The sequence below is a fragment of the Mus musculus genome, chromosome 14, assembly GCF_000001635.26.
Source record: "Mus musculus strain C57BL/6J chromosome 14, GRCm38.p6 C57BL/6J".
Lineage (NCBI taxonomy): Eukaryota > Metazoa > Chordata > Mammalia > Rodentia > Muridae > Mus > Mus musculus.
The window spans coordinates 54,916,077-54,930,042 of NC_000080.6; the positions used below are offsets into that span (position 1 = coordinate 54,916,077).

Sequence of the window (13,966 nt, forward strand, 5' to 3'; positions counted from 1 at the left end):
TGCTCTTGAAAGAGGTACCTTTGAGGCTGTTGTGGTTAAATCCTCCACATCTGCAGTTATTTAATGACATTGTGTGACAACGAAGTCTGCAAACACTAGCCTCGGACCCTTCTTGGTTCTTTTGTCCCATGGCATGATCTCCCAGCCTTCCTGACCAAGACTCCTTCTCCAGCTGCTCCCTTCCCCTAGTCCCGTCATGTCACCCACTGAGTCCCATCACCAGCAACTTATTTGAGATAGGGTCTCACAATGTAGCCCAGGCTAGCCTCTAACTCACAGATCCAGATCCACCCACCTCTGCCTCCCAAGTGCTAGAATGTCAGGTATGCAACATGACACCTGGCTAGCTTTTTAAAAAGATGCACTCACAATAATTGACTTGCTGTCTATCCTGGTTTTGCTGAAAGAGTATACTCACTAGGTTCCTTTGGCCCATCGCAGGAACTGAAGACAAGACTATCGAATAGGTCTTTGGAGCAAAATTACAGTATGTGTCTCACAGGAATGGGGAAGGGTGCCAGGCCTCGTCCCCTCAAGCTTTCAAGAAGCAGAGTCAGGAACCATACGGCAGCGTTTATTGAGGTGCATGCCATGCCTGTCTGTGGCCGGCTCTCCTGACTTGTGAGGGGAGAAGCTCTCTGGTGTTTCTCAGACTATTACATTGTCATCTTCAGCCAAGAAACAGGACAGAGGCTCTGTGTGGCACCAAGTTTCAGCCACCTGATTTTCTGTGTTCCAAACTCCCCAAGGCAGAAGGCAGTCCAGCGACCTCCACACAGGATAACGAGGAGAATCCAGTCCCTCCCTACCCCAGATGGCCTGATGCCTGCCTGGACAAAGCAAGAAATATTAAATATAAATAATTTATACAAAATGGCTCATACAAAAGGCAGTAGATATGGGGAAAGAGAGACCTCGGTGAGTGGCTAAAATGACCGAAAGAGATGAACCTCTAGCCGTCCTCAACACGGAGTGCAGGGCTCTGGTAGGCAGGGGAGGGGAAGGCTGGACGAACAGGCCCTCAGGGGAGCAGACCATCGAGTAGGGTGGTAAAGCGTAGGGCCTGCCCTGCAAGCTCTGCCACGCATCGCGCCATCTCTTGGACTGCAGTGTCAGATGGGTAGCCTAAGGCAGCCCCCTTGACAGCAAGCACAGTGGCCCGCAGAGTTTGGGCCAGCATTGTGCCTGCAGCCCCCACCTGTGCTCTGAGAGCTGCAGAGGCTGCCAGCCGGCCTAGGGTGTCTCCAACAAACACCAGGCGGTGAGCAGCCACCACCACTCTTTTGCCGTGGGGCACAAAGAGACATGGTGGCTGGTTGGCCTGGGTGCTGGCCACGAGAGCTGCCACGGCAGCTTGCAGAGCTGAGTAATGGCTCTGGCACTGCCCTGCGTAGAAGTGCAGAAGTTGGAGGTCTCCAGTGGACAGGACCAGTGGCTCCTCTGGGGACAGAGCTTCCTGTGGATGGAGAAGAGGGTCAGAGAGGACAATGTGATCGATGTCACTTCCACTCTTGCTGCCCCCTCACTCCCTCTGTTTTTCTTTATTGAATGCAATCCCTGCATTTTTTCCCCTTTTCTCAGCATCAAAGAACACATACTCCCAGAGACAGCAGTAAAGTGCCCAGAGCTGATTCCAGAAAGATCTGAATTCAAATAATCCCAGTCAACATCAGAGAAGTCTCTGAACTTCCTTGGTTCCTTATCTCAGAGTAGTCTAGTGCTGGGGACAGGGCTTTTCATCTTAGACTTGCCTAAGTGTGTGTAAGGCCTGGACTTGCTGCCCAGCATCATGAGAACAAACTGCAGTAAGCAAAGCAAACCAGGGAGCATGGTTCCATCCTGTCCAACATGAGCACAATGCAAGCCATGTTTTACATGGTTTTAAATAGCCACATATAAAAGTAAAAATATGTAGCCAAGCAGTGGTGGTGCACACCTTTAATCCCAGTACTCGGGAGGCAGAGGCAGGAGGATCTCATAAGTTTGTGGCCAGCCTGGTCTACAGAGTGAGTTCCAGGACAGCCAGAGCTACACAGAGAAACCCTGACTTGAAAAACAAAAAACAACAAATGCAAAAACCAAACCAAACCAAACAAACCCGAAAAATATTATCTATATCTAAATGTTTAAGAATCCAGAGTATCCATGAGTAATCAAACCAACTCTGCAAAATCAAATCTGAGCCGGGCATAGTCGGTTGCTCACACTTGGAACTCCAGCACTGGAGAGCATGAGACAGGAGGCTTGCTTTGAGTTCAACGTCAGCCAATGCTACCTAGTGAGATTCTACCTGAAAATACCAATAAAAAGAATCCTGGTATGTATTTTGATTTTCAGACATCTAGTGTGAGGCGTGTGAGGGACTATGTGTACGCGTGGTGCAAACATGCCATAGCATGTATGTGGAAGTCTGTTCTCCCCTTCCACCATGAGAGCGCTCAGTTAGATTCACCTCACTGCGCTTGGCAGCAAACGCTTTTGTCCACTGATCCATCTCTCCAGGCTTTTGATATATATCTCATTTTAATTCAGACCAGCCACATTCCAAGTGCCCAAAAGCCACATGAGGTAAGTGTATTAGATAGTGCAGGTCTAGCCTGTATTTCAGAAAGCTACTGTAAACACTGATTGAGAGAACATGTTGAGTTGGCTTAGCACAGCATACTGCATTCGGTATTGTGCACCACAATGAACATTACCTCTGACTGTGACAGCACAGGCAGCCTTCCTAGCACAGGATCCAGCACTCAGGAATACCTGATAGACAGGGGCGCTACTTGGGAAATACCTAAGGATGGGGGATACTAACTATATTATGTCCTTCTGGCCTTTGGCTAAGATCTGGCATGGTGGAAACTGCCTCACTTTGGAGGTCCAGAAAGAGAAAGCAATAGCTACAGCACCCCAGGTTAATCACTGGTGGAGACCAGCTTAGGAGCCAGTCAGTCTCTTAGGAACCCAGAAATTCACTGCTGGAGAGAAGTCACCTGGCCACCCTTGATCCATTGCCCAGACATTCTTTCAGCTCTCCTGGCTACCCAACTTCCTTCCAGCAGTCTTTCCTGTCTTCCTGAATTCCCCAAAGACCCTTCTATGTTCCAGCACCTCCGCTGACTCACAGCTCCTCGCTGCTCTGTCCTTGCTTCCGATGTATTTAGTCCTGCCCGCCCTGTCTCACCGATGGCTTGGCTAAGAATACCCGTTCCCCCTAAGTTCCAGTTCATTTTCTCTAGCACGCCCCTCCAGGTTTACCTTCCGTTCCGCCAGTCCCCTCTCCAGCAATTCAGGATCCACTGGGAAAGCTTTATCCAGGGGTCTAGAACCCTGAGCTGTATCCACACCCTGCAGAGGGACCACTTGTTAGTGTTAGGGGAAGGGAGCTGAATTCAGGCCCCCTGTTGCCTCTGGCTCAGTCCTTCAGGGAAGTATTCCCAACATCAGAGCTTGGAGTCCTTGCCCTGCGGGGGACAGCTGCTCACCTTCATGCTGGGATTAAGGCATGTGGTATTCACTCAAGTGGTGTGGGCTAGTGCTGGAGTCCCAAGCTACTGGGCAGGAGGCCAGGAGAAAGGGAAATAGATAGGGAGACCCTTCTGGTGGGGTCTCCCAGGATCTCACCTTCAGATGCACGTAGTCATATTCCTCGGCCATTGGGATGCCTTCATATTCATTGTGAGGGCCTGCTGGATCATTGGCTACCTCCCTGCACTCTGGATCTCCCTCGGGTTTGAGGCCCCCATAACCAGGCAGGCAGGGTGGGGGAGGGGGTAGAGGCCTGTCCTGGATACTGCCCTTTCGGCCTGGGGCAGGAGAAGGAGCTGGAGAAGGAGCAGGAGCCTCAGAGACAGGGAGGGCAGGCAGAGGGCGGCGGGACAGGCTCTCAGTGGATGGTAGCCTGGGCCTGTGTTGGGGTGGGGAGCTTCTGGTCGGAAGCTGGGCCACAGTGTCCAGGTCAGTGGAGGAAGAAGCCACTGGAGGCTCTGGGGACGGTGGCTCTGGCCCCAGCAGAGGCACATCGTAAATGCCTTCATCTGCATCCCTGCTTTCTCCATTTGCCAGGAGTTCCTCGGGTGCTTCGTACAGGTTGAGCAGAGCCGAGGCCCGTTTCAGGTTGGAAGGGGCAGCGTAAAGAGGAGGCCCTGGCTCCCGGCCCCCTTCCCACTCCGGATCCCGCTCCAGCTCTGCAGGTGGCTTTAAGGCCAGAGGCACATCGTAGGGCGCTTCATCCTCTCTGGGGGGCTGTGGGACAACTGGGGCCACAGGACAGGAAAAGGAGGCTGGGGAGTCATAGGGACAGCTGGAGGGAGCCCGGAGGATGTTGGGAGGCACATCATAGACCTGGTGGGAGGGATCAGCATTAGCTTTCAGCTCTGCAATAGACTAGCCCTGTGAATTCTGGCCCTCACCCAACATGCACAAAACTCTAACCTCTGCCACGTCTCTGGAGGCAGTCAGCTGCATCCCATTGCCTCGGGGGACCTTGTAGATGGAGTCAGAAGAGGGTGAGCAGGATCTAGCTGGAAGTCCCGAGGCAGAGCAGGGTCGAGCTGGTGGTGGTATTACATACACCTAGGAGATGAAGAGGTGGGTGTGTCAGGAATGAAGTCATTGAAACACATACACAAGTTCAGGAGCTTATAGACTTCCTAGCCTCCCCCCCTCCACACTTCCTGTGCTGACCTTAGAAACAGGTGGCAGAAAGACAGCTAACGACCAGTAAAAGGCCAAAGGTCAAGGTCTCAGTCAGGATCTCCCTGCAAACCTGTATCCAGGCCCTGGAGAGGGCAAAGATTGCCAGGCCTGGGATGAGAGGCTCTACTTCTTACCTCCTGCTCCTCACAGCCACGCTCTGGGGTGGGACATGATGAGCCAGGCTGGGTGGGAGATGCTGGGCAGAGGCTAGGCTTGGGTGCTGGGCCAGCAGGAAGGAGCTTCACTCTGTTAGCAGGGACAATACCCTGCTGGCCATGCAGAGAGCAGAGGCACCAACCATCAAGTCCACCAGCACCCTCCCTCTGCAGTACCCGTAGAACATCCCCTCGGCGGAAGGACAGTTCCTGGGGGGACTCTGCAGTGTTGTCGTACAATGCCCGGGCAAGCTGGGCCTGGTGGGAGAGGTTAGAGGATAATGGTTCTCACACACGGATCAGGTCACGTGGAAATGAGACAGCCTCCCCTTCCAGTCAAGCAAAAATGTCTCACTCCTGGCTCACCTGCTCCTCATTAGGCTCTGCCCTGCCAGCGTCATGGAGGGCACACTCCTCCTCCTTCTCGTTTCTAAACCTGTCTCTTCCATCTTAGTGCCTTTGCACTTATATTCCCTCTACTCCAAGTACCATCTTACTGATCCTTTTACATCCTTCAGTTCTGAGAAAACGTCTCCTCCAAGGAAGAGGATTCTCTTTCCTCTCTTCCCCATCCCATTCTGTGCCTGGATCCACCCACTGTTGCCTTCAAAACACTTTCTATTACTTAGGTTTTGTTATTATTGAGTTCTGCTATCACACTATAAGCCCTGTAAGACCAAGGGCTGCTCTACTCCATGACACCTCCAAAAGGGTGCCAAGCAGAACTGGTCCTCAGTACACATTTGTTAAAGAATTTCTTTAGAGCACATGAAGAGGTCTGGCTAGCATCTCGCATAGACTCTCTTTCGTGTTCCCTTGGTCCTCCAGTGATTACTCCCCCAAGTAAAAGGTTAGGTTAAGCAACTATAGAGACCTGCCTTTCTGAGGGAGCCTGGAAGACATCTAGACCAAGTGTTAAGGCACACTTGAGAAAGAAAACAAATAGAAGCCATTGTTCTGTTCCTAGCCTGAACAAATACAGTACTGCCAGAAGAGGCCAAAGAAGCATGGAGAAGAGAAATGTATATATACTATATGTATGTATACTATAGTATGTGTTCAGAGCAGTGCTGGGAATGACAACTCATGTTTGTAATCCCAGCAGTTGGGAGAGCTGAGGCAGGAGAACTGCTTTGAAGGTTCGAAGCCAGCCTGCAGACCTGTCTAGACAGGAACCTAAGCTTTCCCCATTGAGGGCCTGAGCTTAGGCACTGAGTCATAAACACGAAGTATCCAGAGACTCTTAAGTCTTTACACCAAGTCTTAGTCTCAAAATCTCCATTTTAGAAGGCAAACCGGGGTGCAGGTTTAGGCTTGGTCCAGTGGTGTATGGCTGACATGGCCGGAAGAGCAGTGACATCAGTCAGAGCTTGTACTCCTTCAAGGGTGCTCCCTATGTCTTCTGCAACCACTGTGGTTTTCTTTTACATCATTTTGTTTGTGTGCATGTGTGCCACAGTGCACAGGTGGGGACCAGAGGCTAACTTGCAGGAACCGGTTCTCTCCTTCTGCCATGTGTGTTTTGGGAGTTACACTTGGGTCCTCCGACTTAGCAACAGGTACTTTTACCTACTAAGCCACCTCTCTAGCCTGTCCTTTTTCATTTTACTAGCGCAGCAGTAGAGAGGGATAGTGACTCGGGGGTGAGGAAGGTGTTTGTATAGGTTCCTACACTCAACCTCCCTCGGTTCTCACTCCTCTCAGTGCTCCTGTCCCGTAACATCCTTTGGGAGAAACAAGCTTATTCCACTCAGAGCATAGTCAGTTTCAGTTGTGATTGCTAAATGACTGCCTGCCAGTAGGATCCCAGGCAGTGTGGCTCACCCAGAAACATTGGAGAACAGCCAGTTAGACGCTGCTGGCCAGGTAGCCATGTGGGTCCAACACCTCTAGCTTCTGTGAGCTCCTACACTCATATGTGCAGACCCCCACAGATAGAGACACATACATAATTAAAACAAACAAATATTAAAAAAAAATATTTAGCCGGGCATGGTGGCGCACGCCTTTAATCCCAGCACTCCGGATGCAGAGGCAGGTGGATTTCTGAGTTCGAGGCCAGCCTGGTCTACAAAGTGAGCTCCAGGACAGCCAGGATTATACAGAGAAACCCTGTCTCGAAAAACCAAAAAAAAAAAAAAATGCGGGGGGACTGGGACGTGACTCAGTCGGTAGAGTGGCTATCTTAGCATACAAAAGGCTCTGGAGTCTGTCTTTAGCCACTGGGATTGTGGGGCTCTATACCTGCTATCCCTGTCCTTTTGAAGTGGAGGTAGAAGGATCAGGATTAGGCTTCATAAAACTTTGCTTAAAAAAAAAAGAAAAAGGCTGGGTATCTGAGTGTGTAGCTCAGTGACAGAACAGCTGCCTAGGATGTTTTGAGGCATTAGGTTCAGCCTCTAGTATTATAAAAATATCATCATCACCATCAGCAGCAGCATCAAATAAACAACTAAACATCCAGCTGTAGCCGGATGCTACTGGACTGGAGGGGAGAAGGATGCTCGGCTCACTCAGACATGCTGTTCCTCTGGGACTGTTTTGTGCTAGGAAGCAAGTTGTGCAGCTCTGTGCTCCTTTCTTCTGCTCCCAAGCAACCATCCACCCTTCCTTCCTCCCTTCCTCCCTCCCTCCCTCCCTCCCTCCCTCCTTCCCTCCCTCCCTCCCTCCCTTCCTTCCTCCCTTCCTTCCTTCCTTCCTTCCTCAAAGTACTGGGGTCAAACTCAGGTCCCTTTGCATGACAGGCAAATGTCGACCTCTGAGCTACATGCCTGGCCCTCACCACAGTATTTCTGATTATACTGTGACTTCTAAGAGAAACGTCTACAAAGAAAAAAAGCATGCTCCACAGATCGCTGCCACGTGGAGGCCAGTGGGTGCTGGTGGGTATCTCCCTTAATCATGCTCTATTCTCCTTTTCCTTAGAGAGGGTCTGAGCCTTAAGTTCACTGACTTGGCTGGACAACGAGCCTCTGGAATCCTCTTGTTTCTGCCTCCCCAGTGCTGGGTGTACAGCTGAGTACCCTGCACATGGCAGTACTTGGGTGCTGGGGGTCAAACTCAGATCCTTAATTTATGCAGCAAACACTTTACCAATTGGGCCATGCCCCCAGCCCCAGTGCCTTTCCTTCTAATTGAAAACTAGAAATTAGTATTTTGGATCTAGCCAGTGATTAAAGTCAAGGCTGTAAGTACAGATGGACTTGGGGGTTGAGTTCCTTTCTTGCTTGGATGCCTTTAAGGAGATTTTAAATATCCCTATATTGTAGTGTCCTCCACTGTAGAATTTTCTTATCTCTAGACAAGTACCTATTTTTGAATGATCAAACGTCCTTGTAAGGTTGAAAGCTGTATGAGACAATGCATCAAAAGGTCATGACAAAGTTTAGTGGGGGAGGGCAGGTGTGTAAACTGTAAATGTTACCATTGTTGTGATCCTGTGAGTTTCACTAGCATAAATACTCCTCACCCAAACACCTTCTGGACTTCAAAAGTGACACTAACTCCAGGATCCTGACAGCAGCTTTGGCACTCCCAAAGGCACCCTGCCACCAGAGGACGAAAAGGTCTTGTCTGAGGAATGAAAATTGGATCCGTCCTCAAGGTGTTCTGTGGCTCCCGGGTTTTCTTTCACTTTCATAACTTTTCTTCCCATAGCCACAGTCCAGGAAAGCAGGTGGCAGCCTGGCGTTCCCTGGGGATCCCCAGCAAGGGCTGGAGAAGCTGAGCTCCAAGACAGAAAGCAGAGGTGGCGGCTGTATGGCTCCTCCCAGTATTAGGTTTGAATTTTATCCAATGGGGCCATGCTTTGCAGTTTGCCTAAACCCAGGCCAGAGCTGCTGATAGGATGATGGATTATGGGTGTGACCCCTCCTGCTTTATCTCCTCTTAGGGGCCCAGCTGACTTGTGAGGCAATGGCTGACTTATTTGGGTGGCAGGGTGCCACTGCGCTTTCTGGGAGGCCTCCTCCCGCAATTCCAACAAGCCAACTGTCCCTGTCTTTTGTTCCTAGTCACTAGAAAGTGGCCCGAGGCGGGCTGACATCATCGCCCCTACTCTATGTTATTTTCCCCAGCCTGGTCACCTGCCTGTTTCTCCATTTTCCCCCCAATCCTTTAGAGTTGGGCTTCCTTGGCCTTCCATTTTCCTTGGGCTTCCTGGTCTTTGTCAGAAAACTCCTTTTACTTACCTCCCAATTACAAGCCCCTGCCAACCCCCAATAGGCATCTGTTTCCACCCAGCAAGAGCAGATAGGATGGGGTTACACTCCGCCCTCCCCCCTCATCCCCCAACTATCCACAACCACTATAAAGAAAGAGAATAGGGAGAGAGGAGGAGGGGCCAACCCAGAACCAGAAGGCACAGGGGATGAGGACTGAGAGGGAGGGAGAAAGGAACAAAAGAGGACAGGCTTCTGGGAGAGATCACTGAGTGGATAGAAATAAACAGGACAGTGCCATAGAGCAGGTTGGAGGTGTCTGCCTGGCAAACCTCCTTTCCCTGGTGAACTCACCGACGTGGCAATGGCCATGGCTCTGGCCTCCAGCGTCGCCTGCTTCAGGCCAGGCTCTGTTTCGCTGACTTCAGCGATGGCTGCCCCACACCATGGTTCCCGGCCTCCAAGTCAGAAGGTCACCCCAAGCTGTAGCGCTTGAGGAGATAGATGCCTCCCCCCAAAGTTGGAGGAAGAGAAAGAAAACCCACAAAACTTTCCAAATAGGAGGCAGCTTGGCCAAGCAGGAGGAGGAGTAAGGCGGGCCTGGGCGTCGCTGCGGGACCTCATCCAAGGGGCGCGCTCTAAATTGTCCCCCAGGGTCTCTCGGGGCTCCAGGCCCCCACAGCTGCCGCCTTAAGTCGCAGAGGCCTCCTGGACTCACATGGGCTCACAGCTCACTTCCCAGGCTAAGAGACAGGAGCTGTGGCTGCTTTCGACGCCTCTCCAAGCAGCTCAGGCTAGCCCCGAGGGCTGGGAGAAGCCGCCTGAGTGGTTGGGCTGGACGAGCGACTCTTGGGGCCAACCCTCCCCCAGCGGCGCAGAGCGGTGCTCCCAGGGCTGTCTGTGGTCGTGGCAGCCGGGCCACTGCGGCGGGACCCGCGGGGAAGGAGGAGGAGCGACAACTGAGCTGCGTGTCGCCAAACTCGCTCAAGTCAGCGCAAAGGCCGGCGCCAAAAGGCCTAAGAGCGCGTGGCGGTGGAGCTGGGCTGTCTGCCCAGGCCCGCGCCGAGGCGAGCTCTCCCGGCCACACTCCTTCTCAACACAGCCGGGTCTTGGAGGTGGCCGCCAGGCACCTCTCAGTCTCAGCGCTCAAGGGCGCGCACCACCCTTTGCCCCAGGCACCCCTCTGGCCCCAGTCCCCGCTCACACACCCTGGACCGGGCCCTCGGCGCGTCCCAAAGCTTAGGGAAGCTCCAGGTGTCTTGGGAAATGAAGAAAAAGGCACCGAGCAAAAGGGAACAGAGAAGGGGAGGAGCAGTGCTGTGGGCTCGCCTAGGGTCGAGGTGGGGACACTGAGGGTTAGAAAAGGTCCGGGGTCGCGCGCGGCCCCCGATCACCCCTTGCACTCCGCGCCCCTTCCCTCCCTTGCCCGGGCTCCCGCTCCCCCTCGGCAAGCTCTCCCTCCCCTCCCCGCAGGCCCATTCCTCTCGCGAGGGGCTCGGGCCAGGGGATTAAGAGAAGGGGGAGGAAGGGGGAAGGGGAAGCTGTAGGGAAAGGGGACGATCCTTTCCGAGGCGGTGTTGAGTTTCAGCTCCAGACCCTCGGGCCAAACTGCGCGCCCCAGCCCGGCCACTCTCCCCCGCACCTTCCTCCTCGGGACCGCGCAGCAGACCGCGGGGTGGTCTGGTCCGCGCGCTCCGGGGAGCTCGGCTCTGCCCGACACGCCCCCGCTCTCCCCCGCCAGCCCCACGCCTCTCCCTGCCTCCCTTTCATTAGCCCCACATCTGTCTTTCCCGAGGGAGGGGACGCGCTGCTTCCGCCGCGCGCTAGGGTCCCGGCGGTTTGAGCACGCTGACTTTGCAGGGGCTCAAACCGGCTGCGGGGGTGAGCCGGGGAGGTCCAGAGGGCCACAGGCTTGGAGTCTGGTGCTGAACAAAGATTCTGGCCCTTGGGAGAGAACAAGAAGCTTTAGCGGCTGGCACCAGATCCCAGGCTGGCCGGTTGCACCGCCTTTTAGCCTCCTTTGCCAGTCCGGGCCTGTTTCTTGTCTTTGGTTTGGCCCTCGCTGCTACTGGAGCAGCTGGAGTAGAGATCGTAGGCAGAAGATGACAAAACTCTTTCTGAGGGGCTGGAATCGGGAGTTTCAGCCAAACCCCAGCTCCTTGCCTCCTTTCCCCTTCCTGCGGCCTCCCTTCAGTCGCCCTCTTCTCTAGCCTTTACTTCGAGGAGATATACATCAGAGCTTCTCAGGGTTGGGAGAGATCTGTCTTCTTCAAAAGAAAAGAATTTGGGGCGGGGTGGGGGGAGTGTGTCCTGGTAAGCAAGCTGCTAAATAGAGGTGCAAAGCTGTAATGTTTCCCCAGTGTTTACGTTTAACAAATGAGCACTTTAAGCACAAACAGACAACGAGCTTAGTCGTAACCTCTTTACAAGAGAACAGATAAAATCTTACTTAAGGACCTTTGTGAACTGGAGGCTTTGAGACCACTGTTGCTCCACCACACCACAGTGTTCCACAAGCTTAAGCACAGCATTTTCCCAGAACCACCCGAGGGGACAATGTTTACTGCCTGGTTACCTAGAACCCTCTGCCGAGGGAGAGGGAGAGTTGGCACCTAAGGGTGGCTCAGTGAAAGTTTCAGGATGAACGCGGGATGAATGGTGCTGGCCCTGGTCAGTGATGCTGGAGGGCAGACTTCATGCCCTGGCTGGAAACCTTCAACAGACTCAGGCTCCATTAGAACGAAAAGGAATTTTCGGGGAAGCTAAGCAGAAGGATGTGAAAGGTCCAGGCAGGGCTGCAGTTTGAGAGATGGGTGGGGACCTCAGAGCTTGAGGAATGACTTTAGGTAGGGGCAGCTTCTGTCTTGGGAGTGAATCCTGGCTTGTTAGCTCTGATACCTTGGTCTAGTCATAGCCATCCGGCAGTTTTAATTCCTCCCGTGTAACAGTTGCTTTGGCAAGGAGAACACAGATGGAAAATGCCCCTTCTTCCTCTAACAACACTTTCACGAAAACCAGATGTTCTCAGCTGAAGGAATGGGAACCTTTGCTGCAGTCTTGGTTGGTTTTTTTTATTCTTCTGGAACTCACTCTGTAGACCAGGTTGGTCTCAAACTCAGAAATTCACCTGCCTCTGCCTCCCAAGTGCTGGGATTAAAGGCATGCCCCACCACTGTCCGGTCCTTTCCGACATTTATATACCCCCACTTCTGCCCTCTCCTTTAAGGTTGCAGGTACTCAGGTATTCAAACTAGGAAGAATTCTAGCCTCAGGGAGCGCTTGGAGAAAACTGGCTGAATGGGGGTGATGCCTTGTATAGAGAGCAGCCTCCTATGGTCTTACACCATGGTTTGGCCACATTCAAAGAGTAGCAAAGAAGGAAGTCTTCCCAGCAGGGTTCATCTATCTTTTCCCTTCCTTGTCCCACCCACATGCTCCTCCCTCCTCCTCCTCCTCCTCCTCCTCCTCCTCGCATCCCAGTCCCCTCTTCACCCCTAGTTTTCCATTCACGTTATCCTGTTGCTTCTGAAATGTGTCAGAGCCTCCAGACCCTTCCCATCACCACGCCAAAAAGGCCTTTCCCGTTAGCATTGCCTTTCCACCCTCTCCAGTCTCTCACCCCCACAGCAGCTCTGTGCTCCTCCTATGTCGGAGCATGGTCTCATTCTCTTCATTGTGCTTTATGTTATAATCAGAAGGCATCGTTCTCATTGTTGATCATCTGTCTCCTAAACTGTAAGCCCTGGGAGGAAGAGGCCTGTCTCTCTTATCTTCCTCTTCATTCCTAGCACTTAGAATGTCAGTGTCTGGTGTGCAGTAGATGCTCAATAAATATGAGCGAACAAATATTTGATGAATGAACACAGGAGCTTTGAATATAGGGCAACATTGGGTTAGCCTTGGAAGGTAAATTGGGTTAGCCTTGGAAAGATACCATAACTGGGTCCTTTCACTCCTCATCTGATAACTCCATGTGTTTCCCAGATCAAACTGGGTTCTCCTGGAAGGTAGTCTCCTGGGCCTGATTGTTCAGTACTTAACAATCCCATTCAAAATAATTAGTGTGCTGGAGAGGTGGGTCAGTGGTTAGGAAGAGCACATACTGTTGTTCTTCCTAAGGACCTGAGTTCAGTTCCCAGCATCTACATTAGGTGACTTACCTGTAACCCCGGCTCCAGGTGGATCTCTCTGTGGGCACTTGAGTCCATGTACACAGCCCCCCCCCACACACACCCAATACACGTAATTAAAATAATAAAAATAAATCTTTAAAAAATAATTTGTATCCAGGGCCATTATCACCTACAAATCAGAATGTGGGAGTGCTATTCTAGAGGTCTCCATCTTTGCCATTGCTGGGTCGCTCAGAAAAGCGTGATGGGGTTGTCCCATTGCCAAGAACAGCTTCTGCTTACCAGCAGGTACGTGGGGATTTAAATATTTTAATAACCTGAGTCCTGGCTTCTTAGAAGGTGAATAGAAATGAACTCAATTCCGTGGATGCCATACTGTTTTAGGCCCTTAGGTCCAGGGCAGCTAATCTTTTTTGGTACCAATAAGATCACTCACTCCAGGGACACACAATACCATATACATTCCTACCAACAAGGAAGCATGAGCCAAAGGAGCATCCAAGGTCATGAGCAGACGAAAATCTCAAGGCAGCGGGAACGGGCTTGATCACCCTTTAGACAGACACTTGTATTTGAACTCCCAGAAAGCCCCAAGAGCTTTTCTGAGCATAGCATAGAAGACATCGTTCATTACATTTCTCCTTCCCTTTCTGGCAGGTGCTGACCTCTTTCCCCAGAGGCACAGGGAAGGAATTCCAGCCCCGGTTGGCTGCCAGGCAAGTAGAGACATGTTGGGAGGGTACAACATGTCAGATGTTGGGCCAACCTTTCTTTGCTCCCGCCCCCAGCATTCTCCCCATTGCCGCCCCCACACCCCTCAAGGATT

General features: G+C 52.1%; 1 protein-coding gene across 1 annotated transcript; it reads right to left on the minus strand.

The window, feature by feature from the left end:
* Window positions 1-466: 466 nt before the first annotated feature.
* On the minus strand, window positions 467-10,712 carry Efs (embryonal Fyn-associated substrate). Its single transcript, NM_010112.4, has 6 exons — window positions 9,362-10,712; window positions 4,827-5,105; window positions 4,429-4,569; window positions 3,619-4,338; window positions 3,253-3,342; window positions 467-1,456 (listed from the first exon to the last, which is right to left on the minus strand). The coding sequence occupies exons 1-6, from the start codon at window positions 9,377-9,379 to the stop codon at window positions 1,022-1,024; spliced, it is 1,683 nt and encodes a 560-aa protein (NP_034242.2). The 5' UTR covers window positions 9,380-10,712; the 3' UTR covers window positions 467-1,021.
* Window positions 10,713-13,966: the final 3,254 nt, after the last annotated feature.